General features: G+C 48.5%; 1 protein-coding gene across 1 annotated transcript in view; it reads right to left on the reverse strand.

Moving 5' to 3' along the window:
- Nucleotides 1-27,210, reverse strand: part of SLCO3A1 (solute carrier organic anion transporter family member 3A1) — a 115,655-nt gene that overhangs the window by 62,913 nt on the left and 25,532 nt on the right. Inside the window, exon 2 of the mRNA XM_053364624.1 lies at nt 23,961-24,426. Coding sequence (XP_053220599.1) covers nt 23,961-24,426 — 466 coding nt within the window. The remainder of the gene's footprint in view (nt 1-23,960; nt 24,427-27,210) is intronic.

The raw sequence follows: 27,210 nt of genomic DNA on the forward strand, positions 1-27,210 counted from the left end.
TGGCAGCAGCTCTCCAGGGTTGTAGGCAGAGGGTTCTCTCCCAGCCCTGCCTGAAGACGCTGCTGAGATTGAACCTCGGAACTTAAGAGTACAAAGCAGAAAGCTTTGCCCTTGAGCTACGGCTCTTCCGAAAGTTGCCTTGTAGCAAGTCAGAACACGGGATCTAGTCTAGTACTATCTACAGTGACTGGCAGAAGCTCTCCTAGATTTCAGACAGGGGATTTTCACAGCCCTAGTTGGAGATGTCATGGATTGAACCTAGGCCATTTTTTCATGCAAAACAAGTATTCCATCACTTAGATACTGCCTCTCCATATATATATCTATATTGTGTGTGAATACACACACACACATTCTAGAAAAAGAGGTGCCAGAACACACCATGAACGCCTGCCTGGTTCTCTTGTAATGGCAATGGTGCCCACCTGAGAGGTGCCAGAACTGAGTTCCAAAAAAAAGCTGGTGTGTGTGTGTGTGTGTGTGTGTGTGTGTGTGTGTGTGTGTAAACTTATATTTAAATGCAAAATAGAAAAAAATGACTTTGAAAAAACCTTCAATAAATTATAGAGTACGCTACAAAAGGCATCTTCTTTAAGGTCAACAACAACTGGAGAAAAGAAAGGATTTGGAAATTAAAAGTTAAAGGGAATTGCCACAGTAACCCAAATATCCTTGAATACGTTTATATTTCAGGATGACCTCAAATGGTCCAGATCTGCTAGTCCACATTAAAGTCAATAGGAAGTACGATAATAAACAGCCATGGACAAAAGTGCTCACTAGAAAGTCCAGGGACCAGGTGACTTTGCATCGTTAGGCTTGCAGCCCCAATCCCATGCCGACTAATGTATGCTTAAGACCTTTGAAATCAATGGGTTTAGATATACCTAATTATCCACAGGATCCATGTTACTGTCTATTTAGCACAGCAGCAGGACATAAGAGTTGGGGGCAGGAGGAAAGAGAGAGGATCCATTCCTGGAGCATTTTCACATCCTGTTGTTCTCCAGTTGCAATTGCACTGCGACTCCCATCACCACTGTCCTGCTGGCTGGCAGAGGGGAGTAGAGTCATCGCCCAAAACAGCTGGAGGGGTTTCAAAAAGGAAAAATCTCTTTCAAGAGGCACCCTTGCAAGCCTCCTCTGTTTAGCACTTACTCCAAATGAACAAAGGCACTCCCTGTCCTTTATCAAGAGCTTTCCTGAAGCGTACAGCATTTTAAAAGCTGTGTGGAGCTGCAGTTACAATTTAAATTATTTTAATAGTACAGGCTCGTACTCCCAGGCTTTTGGCGGCACTCAAATTCAGCTGGCGATTATAACTCTGCCCTAGTTTATTGGTTTATTTAATTTTGCACGCAAAGCGGTGGGTATATAGACTTTCTTTTAAAAAGTGTTCTGCACAAGCTCGGGACTTTCCGTAGAAGGCGGTGTTGGAGATTTAAAAATAAAAAAATAAAAATCTAAGGCCCCTGTCTCTTGTTTTGCACCGAAACAGGAATTCTTCCCAATGAAGAATGATGAGAATAGGGTTATTATTCTGAGTCACCGGCAGATATTGCCAATGTACATTCAGGACCAGAAGCCTACAATATCTGAACTTTAAAAATCTACATTCTACACTCCTGCAGAGTTGTCCTATATGCCTGCCTCACTCCAATACCTCATTCTGTGGGTTTTCTGCGCTTGTGGCACAGTCAGTGGCGGAGCTTCATGCTCCGGTACCAGGGGCGGAGAGCAGGCGGGGGCATGGCTGGCGCACGGCCCGGGAGGTGTGGCGTACTGCCTGCAGGGGCATGGTGCCCAGCGTGAGGGGCAGCCACAATGGCACCCCACCGGGATCCTGGTGCTGGGGGCAGTGCACTCCCCTTGCCCCACTCTTCCTTCACCAGTGGGCACAGAGGTGCAGCCAAAACTATACTGAGCCAAACCACTCAACCAGTGCCAACGTCTCCATCTGCTTGTGAGCCCTCAAGTGTCTCTGGCAGAGGAACCCGCTATCTCACCCACAAAGCGGAGACGTCAAAGAGCAAACCTGTGACCTCACCTGTGAGGGGTGAGCCTGCCCAGACACATTTCTCTAGGTATGGTCCTCAGTTCCCTCCAGCCAAGCGAGAAGGAGAGAATCATTAGCCTCCTTCTCTGCCACACAAATGGCACCGGCTGCTACAAGTATGACCTGGGGCTTTTCTTATCATCTTACATTCTTAAGCCCAGGGCAGCAAAGAATAAAACCACTAAACAATACAAAACATTTCAAAGCAGACAGACACAGGGACATTTCAGAAATGGTATATTATCAGCTATCAAAGGGATGTTTTAAAATCCCACCTGAACGCTGACAGTGAGGGACGTCAGATACAACTCCCCAGGGAGGGCATTCTCAAAGCAAGGAGCCACCACTAAGAAGGCCCCGACATTGGTCAAGGCAAACCAGGCAACCTCCAGATTGGCACTACTAACCGAGGCTCCCCTTCCAATTGGAAGGCCTTAGATGGCTGATATTGAGGAAGGTGCTCTTTTAGCGACTTGGGCCTCAAGCCCTTTAGGGCCTTGGACAAACACCTTGAATTGGCGCCAGTAGCGCACTGGGCTCTCCCCACTCCCTGCCCAATAAGGGGTTGAGTATCTTGGTCCTTTGCCACTGACAAAGGACAATATTGGTTGTCTCTGTGTGCAGACCCAGCTCATTGAGTTTGAGCTTCCACAGCTGCCACCTGCCATGAACAGCCACTGGCAGGCTTGGCGACAGCAACAGCAGCAGAGATGCTCTGTGCTTATGGTAATATTTTATTCTCTTGCTAATTACGTTGTTTTGAATGTGCTTTTTATATTTGAATTTCTTCGGTAATGTTTTTTTAAAAAATGTTTTTTTGTTAACTTTGCTGCATTAAATGTGTGTCCTGTAGTTGACCTCCTTTATAATGTTTTATTCTGAAGTCTTTAAGATAATATTTTTAGTTTCCTGTTCCTTATGTTGCTTTGAATGTATACTTTATACCTGGCTTTCTTCAGTAATGTTTTATTTGATGCTTTATTGTAGGCTGTAAACCGCTTTGAGATTTTTTTCCTTTAAAAATATAAAGTGGTATAGAATTTAAAGGAATTATGAAGAAGAAGAAGAATGATTTACAAATGCCCACCCCGCCTGGTCCCCAGAGTCCATCAACCTCCCACATTGCTCAACCACAAACTCATAACTCTCTTTGGAGTCCTCTGCCTACTGTTTTTATTCTTCTGATGCCTAGACTGATTAAATAACAAGCCTGCGTGTAGTTAGCCAACTGCTAACAAGATCCAGGTGGTCTTGATTGCAGGGTAATTGCAACACACACTAATTACAAATAGCAGTCACAAGCATAAAATGAGGCTTGTTTGCATTAACTTTCTATGTTAAATAACTTCCCCCTTCCCCCCCAAAAATCCACATTAATATTAATCATTCGTGTTCCTGCTGTGCTTATCTCTGCCCTGGGTATGTTTTTAAATGGAGAACATTAGAAGTCATAAGCTTATGTGTCAGCGCTGCCCAAGGTCCCAGCTCACACAAGACCAACGCTGCTTCTTGCTCAAGTTTAAAAGTCTTTATTGAAGTTCAGTCTCATTTCCAGACGTGCAGCGCGCAACGCTACATCTATCCGTCAGACCGCAGAAGTCCCATCTGAATCTCCGCCCCCCTGACACCAGCTTAAGATTCTAGCTTTACTCCACCTTTTCCTCTGTTCCTTCTTTCTCTGGGTCCTTCTGCTAGTCGGAGTCTCTGCCCTCCGAGATTCTTCTGACGCTGATTCTCCCGACTCCTCCCCCCCCCTCTTTCGGGCTTTAGGACCTGGCTCCCAATCCGGGTTTTCTGCTGTCCCGCGCTCCTCCACATTTGAACTTGGCGCGCGCGCGCAGCCTCCCACTTTCCTTCTGACCGTTACACTTGTGTCACTGCTCCCCCTTTCGGGGAGGCTAGCTGGACCTGGCCTTCCCTCCTTCTCCCCACTCCCCGATGGAGGAGAAGATGGTCCTGACTCACGTGACTCTTCCCCCCCACTGTGCTCTGGTGGGGAAACTGGCCCTACTCCTCCGCTACTCCTTTGGGACTCCCCTCTGGTTCCTTGTTTATGGATCGTCCCCTCTGGGATTCGCCTCGCCCTTACCATAGGCGCCCTCTCCTGGGAATCTTCTGATTCGCTGGAGAAGCTCATGGAATCTCTCGGTCCACTGTCATATTCCCCTACGCTCCCCTCTGATTCCTCTCCTCCGCTCTCTATCTGCTCTCTCCCCTGCTCTTCTGCTCCTGAGCCTCTGACATCCATCCCCCCCTCGAAGCCCCCCCTTCCCCCCTCCCCCTCTTCGGGTGTGGGTTCCAGGTGCTCCAGCGCTGGGGGTGTGAGTGCTGGCTTCTGTTCTCTCCCCCTGGTGTGCAACCGGCCCGCGGGATCAGGCCCCCCCACGATGGGTTCGTCGACGTCGACTTCCCCTGCTTCCATTTCTCTGCTGTCGTGCTCAAAACCAAGATCCTCCCCCCACACGTCCATGTCCTCCTCTCCACCCGGTCCCTCGGGTGAGGCTGTGTGCAAGGGCCCCCTCAGCAGTTCCCTGCTCCACCCCACTTCTGGTTGAGTGTCCCACCAATAGGAGCGGTCCGTGGCAAACCCCGAGAGCGACCCCTCCGGGGAGCTCATCCCCGGCGTCGGCTCCTCATCTGAGGAGAAACCTTGGAACGTGCTGGCTGACAGTGTGGGTGTGAAAAGCCAGTCGTCGAAATACTCCGCCGGCATGGGTCTGTGTGGGAAGATCGAATGGAACTCGTCTTTGAGATAGTGCTCCTCCACGGCGTAGCAAGGCACCCACTCGTTGGCGCTGGCCGGAGTACCCTCCCTGGCGAGGAGATATTCAACTCCCTCTTCCCCCCATCTGGAGTCCAAAATCTCTGTGACCTCGTTGAGTGGCGTCGCCCTCTGTGGTCCCTCCCCTGTTGGCGATGGGCTACGTGGAGCTGGTGCGTTCCCTGGCGCCTGAAACCTGTGGGGCGCCTTGTAAGGCGTGAGCACTGACCTGTGAAAGACTGGGTGCATTCTGGAGCCCTCCGGGAGTGTCAACCGGTAGGCCACTGGATTGATGTGTGCCGCGACCTGGTAAGGTCCCAGCTGCTTGTGTCCTAGCTTCCTCTTAGCTAGCGTTCTGGCCGGCACTGCCTGAGCTGCTAACCAGACCCAGTCCCCTACCTGTATGTCTTCCCCAACCCTCCTGTGCCTGTCTGCCTGCATCTTGTAGGCGTGTTTCGCGAGTTCCAAGTGCCTTCGGAGTTGCTCATGGACCTCCTGTAACTCTGCGGCTAAGTGCTCTGCCCCCCGTGGCTCCCCCTCTGCCTCGGTCTCCAACCCCGGGAAGGTTCTGGGGTGGCGCCCATTGTTGGCGAAGAACGGTGTCACCCCTGTAGACCCGTGCTTCGTGTTGTTGTAGGCAAACTCGGCTAGCGGTAGGTAGTCCACCCAGGTCGAGGGCTGTTGATTGGCGTAGCATCGCAGGTACTGCTGCATGATGGCGTTGACCCTCTCCGCTTGTCCGTTGGTCTGCGGGTGTCGTGCCGACGCTAAGTTGATCTTGACGTTCAGGATGCCCAGCAGCTTCTGCCAAAAGTTCGAGATGAATTGGCGACCCCGGTCGGACAGGATGGACCGCGGCAGGCCGTGAGCTTTGAAAACGTGGTCTATGAACAGCTTGGCGGTCTGTTCCGCTGTGGCCACCTTCGCGCACGGAATGAAATGCGCCATCTTGGTGAAGAGGTCTACGACCACGAGTACCGCTGTTTTGCCGCGCGAACTGGGCAGATCTGTAACAAAGTCCAGGGCCACTTTCTCCCATGGTTCGAGCGGCGTCTGCAGCGGTTCCAGCAGACCCGCCGGCTTCCTGTGTACTGGCTTGGCCCTTTGGCAGGTGTCACACCCGGAAACGTAATCCGCAACTTCTCCCCGCACCTCGGGCCACCAAAAGTCCCTGGTGACTAATTCCGCCGTCTTGTCCTTGCCGAAGTGCCCAGCGCTGGGCGCGTCGTGCAGCTGCTGCAAGACTCTCGCGCGAAGGTCGTCTCCCGGTACGTAGAGAGCCCCTTTGCGGAGGAGTAGTCCGTCGCGTATCTGGAACTCGTCGTCCCTCGCTGTGCCGTTTCGCACCTCCTCCATCTTGGATTGCGCAAACGAATCCGCCTGTAGCGCACGACGGACTGCGTCCAGGTCCACTGCGGCTGAAGCGCACGCCCACACCTCTGGTGCGAAAATGTGTTTGGCCGCTGCCGGTGCCGCTTCCTCGAGATACTGCGGCTTCCTGGATAGCGCATCCGCCATGACGTTGTTGTCTCCCGGGATGTATTCTATCCGGAAATCGAAATCTGCAAAGAACTCCGCCCAGCGGATGTGTCTCTGGTTCAGGAACTTCGCCGTGCGCCAGTACTCCAGGTTCTTGTGGTCCGTGCGAACCTGCACGGTGTGTCTGGCTCCGACGAGGAAGTGCCGCCACGCCTTGAAAGCAGCATGAATGGCCAGCAACTCCCTGTCCCAGATGGTGTAGTTCTGCTCCGACGTGCTGAGCTTCCTGGAGTAGAATGCGCACGGTCTCCAGTCCCCTTGCGGATCTTGCTGCAACAGGACCGCCCCCACCGCTCTGTCCGAGGCGTCCGTTTCAACCCTCATCGGTTTGCTGGGGTTTACGTGTAGCAACTGTTCTTCGGACGCGAAGAGACGCTTGGGCCTCCGAAAGGACTGCTCCGCCTGGTCCGTCCAGGTGAACTTCTTCTTCTTGGAGCTGAGGGTGTCCGTGATGGCTGCTGTCTCCTTCGCGAACCCCTTGATGAACTTGCGATAAAAGTTGGCGAAACCGACGAACTTCTGGACCTCCTTCCGGTTGCGCGGGCTCTTCCAGTCCAACACTGAGCGGACCTTGGCGCTGTCCATGGCAAGTCCCTTGTCGGACAGCTTGTAGCCCAGGAAATCCACCTCTGTCGTGTCGAACTGGCACTTCTCCAGTTTGGCGTAAAGTCTGTGCTCCCGTAGTCTTTGCAGGACCTCCTTGACGTCCTCCTCGTGCGCCTCCTGCGAGTCCGAAAAGATCAGGATATCATCTAAGAAGCAGACGCACTTCTTGTAGAGGAGTCCCGCTAGCACGTGGTGCATGAAAGCTTGGAAACAATGGGAGCCATTTTGGAGACCAAACGGCATGACTCTGTATTCATAGGTTCCTAAAGGCGTAAACATGGCTGTCTTCCACTCGTCGCCCTCCCGCATGCGTATAAGGTTGTAGGCCCCTCGTAGATCCAACTTGGTGAAGATCCGCCCCTTCCTCACCGTCGCGAGCAGGTCGTCAATTTTGGGCATGGGGAATGCTGTGGGCTTTGTCCTGGAATTGATGATTCTATAATCCACTATGAGCCTCCGTTCGGGCGTGTCTCTCTTCTTCACGAAAAACACGGGACTGCCCCCCACTGCTTTGGATTCCCGGATGAATCCCCGCTTCAAATTGCGATCTATGAACTCCCTGAGTTCTTGCATTTCGTCTTCAGACATGGAGTACAGTTTCCCAGTCGGCAGCGTCGCCCCTGGCAGGAGGTCAATCTTGCAGTCGTAGGGTCTGTGGGGAGGCAGCTTGTCTGCTTCCTTCTCGCAGAAGACTTCCAAAAAGGCCTTGTACTTGTTGGGCACCGCTTGCACCATGCCTAGGTGTAGCTGCGGTGCATCCTCTTGCCCCTCCTCTTCCTGGCAGGTCTGGATGCAATGCGCTGCGCAGTAGGAAGAGCAGAAGGTCAATTGCCGCTGGTACCACGCTAATGCCGGGCTGTGCCTATCCAGCCAACTCATGCCCAACACTATGGGCGTGTCCGACAGGTGAGTGACGTTGAAACTGATGACTTCACGGTGGTTCCCAATTTGCATCACCAGAGGCGGTGTCTGCTGTACCACCTCTCCTCCCAGTATCTTCCTGCCATCTACTGTGACAACATTTAGGGGCGTCGTGGCTGGCAGGAGTGCTATGCGATGCTGCTTGACGAAGTCCAACCCTACAAAGTCTGCGTTGCTACCAGAGTCAATGGTAATAGGGACCTCCAGGGTGAGCCCATCGGGCAGCTGGAGCGATGCAGTGAGTTGCACCACTGGTTTGGGTGGGAGGGGGTCCGTGGGCTGCAAAATCTCTGGGGACTGCTTCACTGACTCGCCTGGTTGAGCCCCAGTGCCTCTGTCTCCAACCAGGCTCCTCCGTTTCCCTGGGGCTGCTCCTCCTGCTGAATTGCTCCTTTAACAGTTGCTGAGGCTGCAGTGTGCTTCTGGAGCCTCTGGGGACACTCTTTGGCCATGTGCAGTGCACTGTCGCAGATGTAACACTTCCTGCTCCCTCTAGGAGCCTTCGCCTTGACTGCTCCTGGTGTTTGGGCTCTGCTTGCTGTCTGAGCCCTTGCACCTCCGATTTCCATTGGCTCCTCCCCCCTCATCAGAGCAGGCGTGGACTGAGCGCGCTCTGTCTCTCTGGGTAGGAAGGGAGTCGTTCTAACTGACGTGTTTGCTCTTCCCCCCTGCTCCCTGCTCCACGGGCGTTCTTCCAGGCGCACCCCAATTGCGAGCGCCCTTTGGACAACTTCTGTTGTATTTTGGGGTCTCTCTCCCCTCGCCAGCTCATCTTTCACGGCTCCATTCAGCCCCTCCCAGAACAGATCCCTGACGGCAGCTGAGTCCTTCTGCCAGCCCAGCACATTTACTAACCCAAAAAAGCGGGAATGATACTGGCGCACTGTCGCTTTTCCTTGCCGCAATCCATGCATTTCCCTTCTAGCGACATCCACATCCACCATTGATTTAAAGCAAGCGTCCATGGCTCCAATAAAGGCGCTTGAATCTTTGAGGGCGGGGTCATTTTCGCGTAACAAGGTTCGCAGCCACGACTTAGCTTCCCCATGCAGATGAGTGATTATGAAACCCACTTTCTCCTCCTCATCTCTAAAATCTTTCCGAAGCAAATTGAGCGCGAAAACTACTTCTGCTCTGAAGTTAGGGTACTGCTGCAGGTTCCCGTCAAAATGGGTCACCAGGCTTGCCCCCCTTTTCCCGAGGGCAACTCCCTCCGGCTTGGCTCCCAGCTGCCCCTCCTTTCCCCATTTGTCCCACCTGGCTTGCAGATCCTGGCAGAGCGCAGCTGTTTCTCCTTCTTTTTTCTTAGACGCAGCCAATTCTGCGTAGAGCGTTGACACCGCTTCCTGCAATTGCTTGATTTTTTCCTCTGTAGTCATCTTTGCCTATCTTCGTGAGCTTGCAGAGTTTTTACGTGATGGGACTTACTGTCAGCGCTGCCCAAGGTCCCAGCTCACACAAGACCAACGCTGCTTCTTGCTCAAGTTTAAAAGTCTTTATTGAAGTTCAGTCTCATTTCCAGACGTGCAGCGCGCAACGCTACATCTATCCGTCAGACCGCAGAAGTCCCATCTGAATCTCCGCCCCCCTGACACCAGCTTAAGATTCTAGCTTTACTCCACCTTTTCCTCTGTTCCTTCTTTCTCTGGGTCCTTCTGCTAGTCGGAGTCTCTGCCCTCCGAGATTCTTCTGACGCTGATTCTCCCGACTCCTCCCCCCCCCTCTTTCGGGCTTTAGGACCTGGCTCCCAATCCGGGTTTTCTGCTGTCCCGCGCTCCTCCACATTTGAACTTGGCGCGCGCGCGCAGCCTCCCACTTTCCTTCTGACCGTTACACTTGTGTCACTGCTCCCCCTTTCGGGGAGGCTAGCTGGACCTGGCCTTCCCTCCTTCTCCCCACTCCCCGATGGAGGAGAAGATGGTCCTGACTCACGTGACTCTTCCCCCCCACTGTGCTCTGGTGGGGAAACTGGCCCTACTCCTCCGCTACTCCTTTGGGACTCCCCTCTGGTTCCTTGTTTATGGATCGTCCCCTCTGGGATTCGCCTCGCCCTTACCATAGGCGCCCTCTCCTGGGAATCTTCTGATTCGCTGGAGAAGCTCATGGAATCTCTCGGTCCACTGTCATATTCCCCTACGCTCCCCTCTGATTCCTCTCCTCCGCTCTCTATCTGCTCTCTCCCCTGCTCTTCTGCTCCTGAGCCTCTGACATTATGTATCAAGAAAGAAAGAAAACCCGGTGGAGGGGCGGAGGAGACCCACAGCCTTTGAATGTCATCAAAAATGATTGCCTGTCAGATGGAGCTCAAAATACAGAGATCAAGCATCGCAAGGTGTCAAATTTATAGATATCATTGAAAATATTAGAACAACCCCATTAGATCAGAACCAAGGTCCACCTAGTGTGAGAGGGGCTGGAGTCAGCACTAAATTATTAAGTCACTAATGTGCTCACTGGAAGGACAGATCGTAAAGCTGAGGCTCCAATACTTTGGCCACCTCATGAGAAGAGAAGACTCCCTGGAAAAGACCCTGATGTTGGGAAAGATGGAGGGCACAAGGAGAAGGGGATGACAGAGGACGAGATGGTTGGACAGTGTTCTCAAAGCTACCAGCATGAGTTTGACCAAACTGTAGGAGGCAGTGGAAGACAGGAGTGCCTGGCGTGCTCTGGTCCATGGGGTCACGAAGAGTCGGACACGACTAAACGATTAAACAACAACAACAACGCCTGTGAAGTTCTCTATTCAAGGGGGGGAGGAATGTAGCTCAGGTCTAGTGGTCTCAGCAAGTCTTCCTAGGAGGTCTTGGCCCAATGACACAGTTGTGAGGACTGAAGGTCCCTGCTTTCCCTCAGCTGTCTAAGGCTCCTCCTGTCCAGGGTCCCACCCCCATAGTCTCAAACTGCCTCTGTGCACAACCAATCTCTGTCCTGCTCTTTTCATTTCTCTGTGCGTTTTCTGAGACTAGAAGGGAGGGGAGCTGGATGCAGCAGGAGGGGGAGACTCCCTGGATTCTTCAGCAGCTTCTTGACACCCCCTCCTCTTCTCCTGCCTCTGTTTCAGCCTCGGAGTCTGAACTGCACTCTGCCACAGACTCCTCCTGCTCACTAAACCCTGTTTCTGACACAGCCTCCCCCTCTAACCACTCACGGTCGCCCCGCCACCAATCCCTTGGCTCTGAACCTTCCTCCCCCGGGAGTTCCCCAGCTGGTGCCTCCAACCACTCCTCTGCATCCAGCCAATCCATGACGCCTAGGTTGGCATCATGGTCAACCAGGAACAGCCAGTGCTTCTAAGATCCCATCTCCCCCACATGTTGAAAACAGTTGCTCTTATTTGGGGGGAGCGCGTGGCACTGTGGGTTAAACCACAGAGCCTAGGACTTGCCAATCAGAAGTTCAGCGGTTCGAATCCCCACAACGGGGTGAGCTCCCGTTGCTCGGTCCCTGCTCCTGCCAACCTAGCAGTTCAAAAGCACATCAAAGTGCAAGTAGATAAATAGGTACCGCTCCGGCGCGAAGGTAAACGGCGTTTCTGTGTGCTGCTCTGGTTCGCCGGAAGCGGCTTAGTCATGCTGGCCACATGACCCAGAAGCTGTACGCTGGCTCCCTCGGCCAATAAAGCGAGATGAGCGCCACAACCCCAGAGTCAGCCACGACTGGACCTAATGGTAAGGGGTCCCTTTACTATGTACTTTAAATATACACAGTCTTGAGTATGGATTTGTCATCTGTACCAGGGGGCATGTTTGTAACATGAGTTCTATTTGGCACCCTTCAAGCTGGCATCGAACAGGGAAAAGGTCATAACAGAAGTCCACTGTGTTACAAGGCCTATGGAAGGCAGCCAAGCTGATACGTCTGGGTTTGGTGAGGCTTAGCACGATCCTATTAATCGCCAGAGCCACAAGATCTTGCAGGTGGGAGGGTGTGTGTGTGTGTGTGTGTGTGTGAGAGAGAGAGAGAGAGAGAGAATGGATAAAAAGTCCATTGTTCTGGAACAAAGGACAGTGAAAAGGGTTGCTACGTCTGCAACCAGATGCTGTGACAACAAGCTCTTTATGAACAAGCTACAAAAGTTTCTACAAAGCACTCCTTGATTACACGTAGTAAAATATTTGTTATCTAAGCAGCCCAGACCCAACATCCCTCCGACAGATCCAAAGGTAGTAGCCCTGTGAGTTTCATAAAGCAAACACACAAAGGGAGAGAATTTCTTGCGGCACCTTGAAGGCTAACGGATTTCTCGTTAGTGTTATCTGGAAATCTGATAAGACTTTGTGCACCCCCTGCTCAGGATATAATTAATGTGTTCTTTGTCCATGAGATTCCATGTAACTTTGCCTGGAAATCTCTCTGTTATGGAGAAAGCTCAGCTCATTTTCAAGTAAAAACATCATCATCATCATTATTATTATTATTATTATTATTATTATTATTATTATTATTATGCCATCCATGTGACTGGGTTGCTCCAGCCATCTTGGGCGGCTTCCAGCAAAATATAAAAACACAATAAACCATAAAACATCAAAAACTTTCCTATATAGGGCTATCTTCAGATGTCTTCTGAAAGTCAGATAGTTGTTTATCTCCTTGACATCTGATGGGAATGTGTGCCACTACTGAGAAGGCCCTCTGTCTGCCTGGTTCCCTGCAACCTTACATCTTGCAGTGAGGGAACTGCCAAAAGGCCCCCGAAACTGGATTTCAATGTCTGGGCTGAACAATGGGGGTGGGGACACTCCTTCAGGTATACAGGGCTAAGGCCATTTAGGGCCTTAAAGGTCAACACCAGGGGGTCAGCAAACTTTTTCAGCAGGGGGCTGGTCCACTGTCCCTCAGACCTTGTGGGGGGGGGCAGAGATTTTTTATTATTATTAAAAAAAGAACAAATTCCTACGCCCCACAAATAACCCAGAGATGCATTTTAAGTAAAAGGACACATTCTACTTATGTAAAAACACGCTGATTCCTGGACCGTCCACGGGCCAGATTTAGAAGGCGATTGGGCTGGATCCAGCCCCCAGGCCTTAATTTGCCTAACCATGGTCAACACCAACACTTTGCACTGTGCTCGGAGACGTTCTTGGAGCCACTGTAGATCCTTTAGGACTGGTGTCATATGGTCCCAGTGGCCGCTCCCGGTCACCAGTCTAGCTGCCGCATTCTGGATTAGTTTTAGTTTCTGAGTCGCCTTCAAAGGTACCCCCATATAGAGGGCATTGCAGTAGTCCAAGCGGGAGATAATCAGAGCATGCACCACTCTGGAGAGGCCATCGCCACTGTTGGAACCTGCCCTTTATTCAGCATCTGCCATGAACAGAAGAGAAGCAGCTGGCTGTATTTAGGACAGGAAGTTGTTGTTGAGAATGGGAAGAAGAGCCAACTCATGCGTCCCATTATTGGGCTGCAAGGCAATTTCCAAGGGAAAGAAGGAGAAAGGGTGCTGCTCAGTGGCACAGCATCTGTGTTGCATACAGAAGAACCTGGGTTCAACCCCCAACTTCTCTTTTCTGAAATGCCAGTCATTATAGACAATGCCAAGTTAAATGCATTGCGTGCAAAACATCCCAAATTCAATCCCCAGCATCTCCAGTTAAGGCTGGGAAGGACTCCCTGCTGGACAACCCAGAGAGCTGCTGCCAGTCAGTGTAAGCACTACTGAGCTAGACCAACCAATGGCCTGATTTGGTATAAGGAAGTGTCCTATGCTGTGAACAAATAACACTTTTGGGCAATGTCCAAACCATGCATTCAAGGAACTAGGATACCACGTTAAAGTCATGGCTTTCCTCAAAGAATTTTGGTAGTTTGTTAAGGGTGCTGGGGGACCATTATTCCCCTCCCAGAGTAACAATTCCCAGAATTCCCTGGGAAGAGGGGCTGGCTGCATCAAGTTCCCTGAATCTGCTGGCACTGAATCCCACCCAAAACTAGCGAGAGCCTGGAAGAGCCCCAAATTCAATCATAATCCAGCTGCACGAGCTACTTAGTGATTAAGGCAGTGGTTTTCTGCAAACATTATGTCCTGCATCACTCAGCATATTGCTCAGCTCTCCATGGAAGGTGAAAAGGGCATCGCTGAATTCTTCAGAGCTCCGTCTTGCTCATTTGGCTGAGGGCAGCCGGAATAATCTTCCCCGACAGGCCTTGAAAATATCTTGCAACACCCACTTCTTCCTCTGCTATTATTACTGCTGGGGCAGCGTGGTGAGTGAGGGGCAGGTGTGGGGAGGGCAGAGGCCTTTAAAGGCTGGAGGAAAAGCCAAGAGAATGGTGAACGGATTCCAGGGTTTGAGCAAACAAACAGAAAAAGCTGATTCTACAAGCCTAAAGTCTACCCTTCCCTACTTAGGGGCAGACTTGGGGGCAGCTACCTGTACAGCTACCTCAGGGGTGGGGGACCATTTGGAGCCAGAGGGCTAGATTCCCTTGCAGGCATTTTTTGGGGGGCCAGATGCAAGTGGTAGGCAGGGCCAGAAGCAAAGGTAGGTGGAGCAACAGGTGCAACACTTCCTTTTCGTCCAATGGAGAAAAAAGCCTTTATAGCTGTGTGGTTCCAGTCTCTGTAATTCATTCTGTAATGCCTGTTTATTCTGTTTCCATGCCGCCTGAAATGTCTTCCACATTTTCCTCTGCTGCAATGAACCTTTTTCTTTCCAAAGGAAGCCTTAAAAAACCCTTTCTGCCCTTAGTCCTAGAGGACAAAAGCAACTGAATGACCTGTCAGTGGTGTGCAAACATCATGCAAAATGGAGAAGGTCACAGCTCAGGGGTAGAGCATCTGCTTTGCATGCAGAAAGTCTCAGGATTCAGTCCCTGATGGCATCTCCAGTTAGGGATGGGAGAGGGAGATCGCCCCCCCCCCCGAAACCCTGGAGTGCAATGGGCAGTCAGTGTAGACAATACTGATCTCGACAGACCAGCATTTATATACCCTCTTTCATCCGTAGATCTCAGGGTGGTTCGCAACATAAAAACACAAGATAAAAACACAAAATACATAATAAAAGCAGGAAGTAGGAACCACAAGGGACACGGGTGTCACTGTGGGTTCAACCACAGAGCCTAGGACTTGCCGATCAGAAGGTTGACGGTTCGAATCCCTGCGACGGGGTGAGCTCCCGTTGCTCGGTCCCTGCTTCTGCCAACCTAGCAGTTCGAAAGCACGTCAAAAGTGCAATTAGATAACTAGGTACTGCTCCGGCAGGAAGGTAAACGGCGTTTCCGTGTGCTACTCTGGTTCGCCAGAAGTGGCTGAGTCATGCTGGCCACATGACCTGGAAGCTGTACGCCGGCTCCCTCAGCCAATAAAGCGAGATGAGCGCCGCAACCCCAGAGTCGGCCACGACTGGACCTAATGGTCAGGGGTCCCTTTACCTTTTAGGAACCACAAATCAACAACCCCACTCCCCGCATCCAGTGCTCCTTTCCTCTGCTCCTGGAATGAACAAAACCCAGAAAAGGAGAAGATATGCAGAGAAAGGCAGGGCTTTTGTATGCCTCTTACAAGATGCTTTGCACTTTGGCACCAAGCAGACGATACGTGCCTAGTACTTTAGAACATAGCTATACCACTTTGAAAATAAATATAAGACTGCTTCTGATGGCCCTGCGAAATCAAGCACACAGACATGCTGCATTCTGGAAAGGGCTTTCAGCAGCCTCTCATGATGCAGTCTATTTGACTAGTCAGAAACTGTTACGACCAGCTGGCTTCAACCAATCTCATGCAAACCAGGCCGCTGATCTGACTGTATTGCTCTCGTTTGCCTCCCTGACTTGCCTGCTGCGTTCAGACCTCCGATAGCTATTAGCAAAATGACATGAAGTGGAGCAATTGCGGTGATATGCCAGAGACCCAGAGCGACGGTGCTGCAGTGAACGTTTTTCTCCCCCCCCCCTTTGTAATTTAATAAATACATCCGCTTAAGTGCCCCCGCAAAGCATAGAAGGTGTTTCCATTAATTGATTACGGCCATGACTCTAAGTGAACTGCAACAATATTTATGTTTTCATTTAATTTTCTGGGTTAATGCTGCCACAAACAGCGATGTGGGCAACTTGAGCCCGGTCTACTAAGGAGCGGATATTCAGAAACAATGACTTCAGAGGAAGGGCAATGATTTAAAAGGCTTCAGGTTTTTCCTGGATCAATGACGGTGCGTCTGATACCACAACATCCTTGTCGATTTTTTGCCATTTAATCTTAAGAGGAATCGGTCTGAGATGGACAGAACACCTGCTGTTAAGAATATATATGGCACTTCTGGGAACCGTTCATGGATGGCTAGTATTAATAACTCATTCATTTCTCACTAGTACATCCCTTTGTAGGGGCGGCATGGGGTAGGCAGGGAATGGAAGCTGTAAGACTTTACTAAATGACTCTCGTCTGGGATTAGTGAAAAATGTTGTTAAGTACTTTCCATGGAAAATAGATAAGGCTGTAACCAACTAAGGAGACATTCAGATGTGGGGAATATTGTGTTGGTTTTCCTGATTATAAAGCTAATGTTTCTGTCCTGTTGTCTAATGTTCCTTTCACACTGTGGTATCTGTTGTGTCAACAACCCCCCAGATCCATACAGGAAATTAAAAGGAAGGGAGACCCACCCTCTTCTTTTATTGGACTACTGTGGTACCTCGGGTTACATACGATTCAGGTTACAGACTCCGCTAACCCAGAAATAGTACCTCGGGTTAAGAACTTTGCTTCAGGATGAGAAGAGGAATCACGTGGCGGCAGCGCGGCAGCAGCGGGAGGCCCCATTAGCTAAAGTGGTGCTTCAGGTTAAGAACAGTTTCAGGTTAAGAACGGACCTCCGGAACGAATTAAGTACATAACCAGAGGTACCACTGTACAAATCATCCACCTGACATTACTAACACAGGGAAGATTGGACCAGGAACAGCTTGGCCACAATTCATGCATCAGTTATGTCAAGACTGGATTCCTGCAATGCCCTCTGCATGGCACTCCCCTTGCACTTGATCTGGAAGCTGCAGTTATTGCAGGATGCTGCAGCATGACTGCTGACAGGAATGAGGCCTTGCCGGCATATACCACCCATACTCAGAGATCAGCACTGGTTGGCAAGTTGCTACTGGGCTACCATTGGTACATAAAGCCCTTACCAACTGGGGACCAGTTTACCTGCAAGATCGCCTTGCCCCACATTCACCAGCTTGACCGCTTCAATCTAAGGAACTGGCACTGCCACAAGTGCCGTACAATACCCATTCTGCACTCGGGAGACCTTAGTCTTTTAAGTGCAGCAGCACAGACTTTGGAACTCCCTGCTTATTGATGCCAGGCAGGTGCCTTCACTGTACTCATTTCGGCACCTGCTAAAAAATACTTCTGTTTAGAGAAGCCTATCAAGACATGTAGAGAATGCTGACCTGTGTTGCAATCTGGTTTTTACCTTATTGTTGGTTTAAATTATTATTTTTCGATGTTTTACGTAGTTGTTTTTAATTGTTTTTACTGATAATTTCATTGCTTTATTTTTTCTGTAAACTGCTTTGAGGGCTTTTTTTCTTTTCTTTTACAATCAAGCTGTATATGAATTGTATGATGTAAATAAATAAACCTAGACAGCATCTTAAAAAGCAGAGACATCACCTTGCCAACAAAGGTCCGTATAGTTAAAGCCATGGTTTTCCCAGTAGTGATGTATGGAAGTGAGAGCTGCACCATAAGGAAGGCTGATCGCCGAAGAATTGATGCTTTTGAATTATGGTGCTGGAGGAGACTCTTGAGAGTCCCATGGACTGCAAGAAGATCAAACCTCTCCATTCTGAAGGAAATCAGCCCTGAGTGCTCACTGGAAGGGCAGATCCTGAAGCTGAGGCTCCAATACTTTGGCCACCTGATGAGAAGAGAAGACTCCCTGGAAAAGACCCTGATGTTGGGAAAGATGGAGGGCACAAGGAGAAGGGGACGACAGAGGACGAGATGGCTGGACAGTGTTCTCGAAGCTACCAGCATGAGTTTGACCAAACTGCGGGAGGCAGTGGAGGACAGAAGTGCCTGGCGTGCTCTGGTCCATGGGGTCACAAAGAGTCGGACACGACTAAACGACTAAACAACAACAACAAATAAATAAACACAGGGCTTTGACAACCTGCATTGAGGGCTATGCTACTAGCCACAATGGCTGTGCTCTGCCTCCACAGCTGGAGGCAGCAGTGCTTCAAAATACCAGGAGGGGAGAGGGCTCTTGTGCTTTGTCCTGCTTGGGGCATCTGGTTGGCTCCTGTGAGAACAGCATGCTGGGCAAGATGGTCCTTTGGCCTGACCCAGCAGGCTCTTCTTGTGCTCTTGAAAAGAGACAAAATGATCCACGAGAAGTGCCAGGAACCTGGCAGCTGCAGAGAGCTGAGGAATCACATACCGGTTTGAAACAAGCAGTCAAATCTCTGTTTTCAAGCCTTTTGTTTTCGTTTGGTGCTAAGGAAGATGCAGTGCCCATCACCAGCCGGAAAGGATGGCGCCTGCGAAAAGCTGAATGTGCTGGCAGTTTGAACATCCTCTTCTGAGCTCGGAGAGGGCGGGGGGAATTTGGATTTGGTTTGACTCCAAAGCACTCCCCCACCCTTCCTTCCTGCTATTCCTATAAACAGTTGCTACAGCAACACTCTCTTGTGGCTGTCTCACAACCTTTACAGCACGTACTACAGAGCTTTCTACAGGGCCTGGCATCAATCCTTCTAATAGCAAACTCAGGTGGCGAGTGCTGACAGGACTGCCACAAAAATGGGGCCAAGGAGGAACAAGCGGGAGGTATCTGCATGCCCAAGGGAACCCAAAGTTTTCAGATGGCCTCCATCTTTGTTCTGTGTCCCAGATGCCAAAAATCAATGGAGAGAATGGACCACAGAATGGATGGCTGGAGCCCTGAACTTTGTTTAGGAGGTAAAGATACATTGCCCCACCTTGACTCATCTAATGCAAAACAGGAAAGCCCTGGAACAAAATATACATTAGAAAGAAGGAACCAAAAAAAGACAGACAGACAGAAGGAACAAGGTGATGTGAAGGTCCTGTTCCCTGCAGGTGTCAATGTGCCAGCAAGTTCCCCATGGAGACCTTAGTCAGACTCCTGGAATCATATAGGATGGAAGTGATAAAGGTGATACACAGGGAGCTCAATCTTCTTTTCCGACCCAGCCGTGTTCCTACTTGATCCACACATGTCATCACATATGGCAACAGGTGTGGGCAAATGGGCATGGAATGTGAGAAACGGTCTGTCAGGCCGTTCCTGAGCCCTGACCAAAAAGATAATCACACCCTTATATACTGCACACGTCCCTGGCACTCTGTAGGAGAGGGCCCCCTGAAGACACCATCTCATCAGGAGGTCTGTTCCACACAATGTAGGAACTAGGCCTTTGGAGTTGTGGAACTTTTCTGTGCTGGAACCTCTTTTTCCTTACCCATCAGATAAGCACCAGAGAATTGCAGAGTTGGAATGGGACCCATGGGTCATCTAGTCCAACCCCCTGCAATGCAGGTATCACAGCTCAAGAATCCCTGGTCATCTAGTCTCTATTTAAAACCCTCCAATGAAATCCACCACCTTCTGAAGTAGCCTGTTCCACTTTTTTCTTCAGGCAAGCCTATTCAGAACTGCAGGATACTGACATGTGTCTTAATCTGGTTTTAGCTTATTGCTGATCTTAATTATGCTTTGAATCCTTTAAATACTTGTTTTTAACAGTTCCCCTCACTCCTCGATAACTTCATTGTTTTAGTCTTCTTGTAAACAGCTTTGAGGGTGCTGGGGTCTTTCTGTGTGTGTGTAAACAATCAAGTGGTATATAAATTTTGTCAAATGTTTAAAACAAATAAGAGGGACCACAAAGGCCAGCCAGTAGAGGCATTCTGTCTCTGATATTTCACCTAAGGTGAGATTGCAGTGCAGAAAGTTAAAAGGCAGAAATAGGGGAACAATCCAAGGGTTGCCAAGTCATCATTTTGTTTTGGAACAAGAGGTATCATAGCTACCAGAAAGGACTAGTTGACAGAGGCTCCCCTTCCTGGCAGGCAGTCGCAATGGAGATCAAGAGAGAAAAGGGCACGACTGTGTATGCTGGCTGAACAATGAGGAGCTAGGCTGGGTTTATGTGAGGCCTTTGAGGGAGGAAGACAGAGCCCAAGAAAAAACTTCTCCACTACCCCAGTTCACTTTGGCCAGTGGTGAGAAAGGAAGCATTTCCCACAAATGAAAATGACAGTGGGAGCCCTTTTCCTGGATCCACAATGCTCTAGGGGGATAACATTTGCTTTTAATTGTATGTTGTTGTTTCCATCACAGAAGTGTCTGCTACCCTAGGCTCCTTTTGGGGGAAAGGTGGCATCTAGATTTAATTGAGTAGAATGAATGAATGAATAAGTTGGCTGTCTGTGCCTGCCACTGACTCTGGCTCCAGCCTCTGCTGGGCTCCCTTGCTTTCTGCCCCACAAATCCCAAATGGGCTCCCAGCCACCATTGATGGAAAAGTTTAAGGCTAAACATGTCAAACTATCATAAAGGGTTTCTCTTCTTTGTTTTCCAAAGGTATGCCCCACGGAGGACCTTAAGGTCCACAAATAACAATGAGGTCCCAAGCCACAAGGTGGTTAGATTGGTCTCAACTAAAGCCAGGGCCTTTTCAGTACTGGCCCCAACTTGGTGTCACAAGAGACTAGGGCCCTGCGGGACTAGACATCTTTCTGCAGGGCCTGCAAGACAGAGCTGTTCCGTCTGGCCTTTGGTTTGGCCTCAGTCTGATCCTTATGTTTCCCTCCCCTTATAGTTTTGATTTATGGGCTACTATTAAAATGAGGCTGCATATTAAATTGCATTTTAACCCATATTTTAATAAACTGGTTTTTTTGTTTGTTTGTTTGTTTGTCCCCCCCATTATGTTTTATTGTAATTTTATTGGTGTTAGCCACCCTGAGCTCGGCTCTGGCCAGGGAAGGCGGGGTATAAATAAAATTTTATTATTTATTATTATTATAAAGTGTCTGAGAAGGGCAGCCCAGCCTTCAAGATGCCCACTCTACCCTATGACCCCCAGCCCTGACCACCTTCCCACAGGGGTCTTCTAACAGGTATGCATCCATGACTGCAATTCAGGGTTTCATACACCTGTTTTCCAGCTCAGCCTTTAGTGAAGGTGGCTTATCCCTTCTGCTGTCCATTATTGGTGGCTTTGGGGCAGCAATGGGATGTACTGTAAGTAGGGATAAGGGAGAAATCAGACTCAGTTTGCACTCACTGAGAATGAAGCCGACCTAATTTGCACTTTCAGAAACCATACGGTAACCAAAGCACGGCCATCTTTTGTAATCCTCCAAATTCTGCAATGCAGTTCTCAAGCAATGTGTACACAAAATGCATAAAGTGTCCAAAGAAATGCATATATTGAAAATAACATAGAAAAAATGTTATAGTAGGGGAGATCACTTTGCAAAATATGTGGCTACTGCAGTAAATCTGTGTATTTACAGAAAATTATGCTAAAATGTAATTTTTTTATGAGGACTTTTGAAAAGAAATCACAAACTGATGTGAAAATATGGTCTAAAAGTTAAGATTGGAAACATGAGGAACAGGGAAGCTGAAACTGGTGGATTTTCTCATCGCTAAAGGTAGGCAGCCACCTATTCTTCAGTTTGATGAAAGATGCCAGGCAAAGCAACCTTCCCTGTTTTAGCTCCTTGTAAATCATTGTTGACCTCTTATGATGTCCGGTTGGTGCTCCTGAATCTTTTGAATGACATCGGTACAAGCGTCTGTGAAAAGTGTTGGTGTCTTTCTCTGTTATTTTACACAAGAACAACTTACAAGTCTTGGCTTGTGATCCCAAGGGTATATAGAAAACTATTACTTCCCACTAGGCAGAAACTAAACCTGAATATTCCAGCAACTGACTTAAGGCAATGAAAAGTGGGAGGAGGGAACCTTACTGCCTAGATAAGAAAGCCATAATTGGTAACTTTGAAGTCAATAAAAAAATGATCCATAAAAAAGTTAAGGGTGCTTTAGAGATTTCACTTGCAGAAAACATTAGGAGAATATCTTCCTAATTAACCACTCTCTCATTACACTTGTCAGCCCAAAAGGATTATTAACAGATCATCAGCTTTCTCTAATGCCAACAACCATGAATAAATAGAATGGTTATCTCTTTTCTGCCATTCTAATTACAAAAAAAAATCAAATAGACGAGGCAAGAGGAGCTATTCATAATCGTTTTTCTCTGCCACACCCTTAACTTCCCTATCCACCCACCAGTGGTGGGCTTGGATACTAGGGTACCCTGCACAAGGCCAAAATTTGCCCCACCATCCTCTCAATGCCTTTCCAAAGGCAGGTAAGGAGGCACCCAGCTTTGGGAAAGAGATACGAGAGCCCTGTCTGGGTCCTAGAGCCCTCCCGCCTCCTTCCCAAAGCTGGGAAAGTACTAACTAGACTTTAGGAACGAGAGGGAGGACTCTAGGACCCTGGCAGAGCCTCATGCCTCCTTCTCAAACTCCAGCACCTTGTTTTCTGGGCTTTGAGACAGCAGCTCCATGGCTCAGCACCCATTGCACAGCCCTAATCTGCCCATGGATATCCACAAAATCCTTTTGGTTTCAAGATGCCATTATTTCCCCCATCATAAATATTTTGGCATTGTGTTCCAAAATAACTAATTTTTGGAGCAACGAGCCAAGAGGGACACACGTTTCTGCTGTAGGAATGACAACTATTTCCTGGGGAAGGTGAATGAAAACGGAGACCTAAGAAAAGACTATTTATGTATGCGACCACGGCTGCACGAATGTTATTGGCCCAGAGATGGAAAGAAGATAAAGTCCCTACCAGAGAAGAATGGCAGATCCAGTTGATGGATTATGCCGAAATGGCTAAAATGACTGGAAGAATCAGAAACCAGGAAGACCAAAATTTTAATAAGGAATGGGAGAAATTTATAATTTATCTTAAAAACCATTGTAAACACAGTTAAAATCGTTAGTAGGATTGGAATATATCACTTGTAGTTTAATGGTGAATTTTGGATACAATGGAGAGGTAAAAGATTTGGATTATTATAAAAGATGCAGGAGGAAATGATTAACAACAGGACCCACAAAGGGGAGTCCAGGAGATTCTTTGGAATCTTGTTTCTATGTTGTATGTTGGATACATGACTGTAAAATTTTAATCTGAAAAACCAAATAAACAAATTTATAAAAAAGAAAGAAAATGGAGACCTAGACTAGTCATCAGGAAAGAGGAAGGTGCTGTAGAGGTTTATTCTTAAGAACGTAAGAATAGCCCTGTTGCATCAGGGCCCTCTGGCCCAGAACCCCATTCTCATGGTGGCCCACCCAGTTACCTGTGGGAAACCTGTAAGAAGGGCCCATGAACAAGAGCACCTCCTCCTCCTGTAGCCTCCAGCAACTGGAACCCAGAAGCATTACTGCCTCTGAACATGGAGGCAGAGCATGGCCATCATGGCAAGTCCCCATAGATAGCCTTCTCCTCCACAAATCTGTTCAACCATCTCTTAAAGCCATCCAAGTTGGTGGCCTTCATTGCCTTCTGTGGAACCGAGTTCCATATTTTATGCGCCGTGTGAAGAAGTTCATTCTTTTATTGATCCTCAGTCCTCCAACATTAAGTTTCATTGGATGTCCATCAAATACAGTGGTACCTCGGGTTACATACGGTTACATACGCTTCAGGTTACAGACTCCGCTAACCCAGAAATATTACCTCAGGTTATAAGAACTTTGCTTCAGTATGAGAATAGAAATTGTGCTCCGGCGGCACAGCAGCAGCGGGAGGCCCCATTAGCTAAAGTGGTGCTTCAGGTTAAGAACAGTTTCAGGTTAAGAACGGACCTCCGGAACGAATTAAGTACTTAACCCAAGGTACCACTGTAGTAATATAATGATGATGAGAATTCCCACCCAATGAACAAGAATTCAGAAGCAGGAAGGCACAATTCCAAATCTACCCAGAACAAAGTTAGTACAGAGGACAAGAAACAGCCTGAAACGATACTCTGGAAAGCTCCACCACTTACCTATATAAAGGGAAGAGTCTTTCCTTCTCACGTGGTCGTCGATGTAGGAAACTCCTAAAGGCTGCACAGGGGTGGCCCCAATCCCTAGGAGGACTTGAGCTCCAATGAGAAGCAAATACATCATGTTGGTGGCAGTTCTGTTCCTGCAGATAAGCTCCGGGTCTGGTCCCTCATCGCTGGCAGAGCCATTGACCACGCAAACATCCCTCCCTTCGGCGCCCCACCGAATCTCCCCGGATTCGTATTCGTACTGATGGGTCAGGAATTCGGGCAGCGCTGAGAGGAGAGCCCCGAGAGCCATAACGATCCCTCCGCATCCTATCAAGCGAGGCCGGTGGCCCCGGGCACCAAAATAGCTGACAAAGAGGATGAGAGCCAAGTTCCCAATCTCAAAGCTGCTGGCGATCACACCCACGTCGGCACTCTGCAGGTTGAATCTTCGCTCCAAGGTGGTCAACACACTCACCTGTGAGGAAAGACAATGAGATTTAGCGTGCTTGTGTCCTATTTTCTAACGTTCCTTTCGCATTTTCATTCACACCAGTGTGACACAACAACAAACATTGTTGGACAATGTGTTGGTGTTGACCTTTAAAGCCCTAAATGGCCTTGGCCCTGTATACCTGAAGGAGCATCTCCACCCCCATCATTCAGCCTGGACACTCCAAGGGCCTTCTGGTGGTTTCCTCACTGCGAGAAGTGAGGTTGCAGGGAACCAGGCAGAGGGCCTTCTTGGTACTGATGCCCACCCTGTGGAACTCCCTCCCATCAGATGTCAAGGAGATAACTATACAACTTTTAGAAAATATCTGAAGGAAATGCTGTATCGGGAAGCTTTTAATGTCCGATATTTTATTATGTTTTTATATGTGTTGGAAACCACCCATAATTACTACTACTACTACTACTACTACTACTACTACTATTATTATTATTATCATCATCATTAATAATAATAATAATATCAACAACAATAATAATAGTAGCTCCCTCACACTTTCCACACATGCATGTTCCGTTCCCCTGCGATTTCCCCATGAAAACGGCAGAAAAGAACTGTATGTTGTTATAGTGCTTTGAATTTTGTCACTTCTGTGATTTTCCAGCATAAGGGGGCTGCAAACAGGTTTTTTTTTCTGGAATCAAATAAAATGGAAATGAGCACAAAAAATGCACAACATTCCATTAGTTTTCTGGAAGTGGCTTTTATGGCATGTGGAAGCTCAAGTACAATGCAGAAACTGACAAGGAAACACGAGGGAAATGGAGTAAACGGCTGCGGGAATGCAGTTTCAGGGTCAGCTTACTTAACACCTGACCCACCATATTCTGTTGCAGAACTTTCTCCTCTTGCTGACAGGGGATAAGCTCTTTCAGCAGCTTTATTAGATTAATAGGCACACAGAAAATTGTTCCTCCTGAAAGGAGCAAATGCAGAAACTGTTCTGGAGAGAAATGTATATTCTGCAGCAAGCCTTTAAAAACATCCACACCAAAGACTTATAACACACACACACACCCCAAATAGTAAAGACCTTAAAAACAAAAAAGGACAGCCTTAGGAGAAAGGCAAAAAATAGCTAGGACCGGAGGCGATCAGAACCTCCTCAAAAAGCAGATGATGTTCTCTGTAGCTGGATTCTAAGAGATTCTGGCAGCCTCTGTCCTCTTAGATATGCCCTCAGTGAACATCAGAATGCTGAGAGGACATTAAAAGATCACTGGGCAGAAGAGAGAATAAGTATTACTGGACTCGTCTGTATTACTTAGTATGGAAAAATTAAAGGGGGGAAACCAATTTCTTGTATTCCTGAAGTCAGACAAAGCCAATGTAGTGACATACAGATGTTGTCATGTACAATTCCCATCATCCCTAACAATTGGCCACATTAGTTTGGTCCAACAGGAACAGCAGTCCAGAACATCACCTGGGTGCCACCCTGGCTACTCTAGCCTCAAAGTAACTAAAATGAGCACCTCTATATCTCTTTATGAATCGCTTCCCACTAGCTGCCCCAGAGTGATTTACAATCCAACGAAAACATACACCCAAAATAGCAGATGTTTGTTTATTCAAGTTTATATCCCTCCCTCCCAAAGGAGCCTAGGGTGGCCGCTACAACATTTGCATATATAAAGAGCTAAAGCTTTTGCATATAAAAAACAATATTAAAACAATGAGGTGTATACATAAATGACTTCTACATCTGGCTCAGCACTGTCTTCTCTGAACAGCTGTGGGTCTCCAAGGTCAAGGGAAAGAAAGGCTTTATAAGCACCAGCTCCTTATTTCTTTTAACTGAAGGTGCTGAGGGTAGAACCTGAGGCCTTCTGTGTGCCAAGCAGGTGTGCCCCACTGAGCCACGGGCGAGACATAGGAACATAGGAAACCGTGAGATTCTTGGTCCATCTAGCTCAGTCTTGCAGCGTGCAGTCAGTGGACTTGGGGGAACTAGGCTAGTCCCCTAAATGTTCCTGGAGAGCCAGCGTGGTGTAGTGGTTAAGAGCGGTAGACTTGTAATCTGGTGAACCGGGTTCGCTTCCCTGCTCCTCCACAAGCAGCTGCTGGGTGACCTTGGGCTAGTCACACTTCTCTGAAGTCTCTCAGCCTCACTCACCTCACAGAGTGTTTGTTGAGGAAGGGAAAGGAGATTGTTATCTGCTTTGAGACTCCTTCGGGTAGTGATAAAGCAGGATATCAAATCCAAACTCTTCTTCTTCTTCTTCTTCTTGGTAAATTAGAGTATTAAAGTGTGTCCAACTCATTCATATACATTCATGTTTATATCACGATATTTATCACTCTGACATGATAAATACTCTGTTTGAGAGATGTACCCTTGGTTCATTTCCTGCGTGCAAATGCATTTTGTACAGCTCTGCTTTGGCTTCCACTTACGACAGATGAGTCATCAGCGGGAGTGGCTGGAGCCGAGGAACAGGAATAGTCTGTTGGACAAAATAACTACACGTGGTGTTTGGTGCTTTGCGTTTAACGTGTCTCCTTTTGTTCTGCAGACAACACAGCACAGGTTTGTTTGTTTTTTCCCTGTAGCAACTAAAAACGTGCAGTTTCAAGTGAAGTGTGAAGTGACCAGAAAGACCATACCATGTGTCTATACAGTGGTACCTCAGGTTACATATGCTTCAGGTTACATACGCTTCAGGTTACAGACTCCACTAACCCAGAAATAGTATCTCGGGCTAAGAACTTTGCTTCAGGATGAGAACAGAAATCGTGCTCCAGCGA

The sequence above is a fragment of the Podarcis raffonei genome, chromosome 14 (genome assembly GCF_027172205.1).
Source record: "Podarcis raffonei isolate rPodRaf1 chromosome 14, rPodRaf1.pri, whole genome shotgun sequence".
Classification (NCBI taxonomy): Eukaryota; Metazoa; Chordata; class Lepidosauria; order Squamata; family Lacertidae; genus Podarcis; species Podarcis raffonei.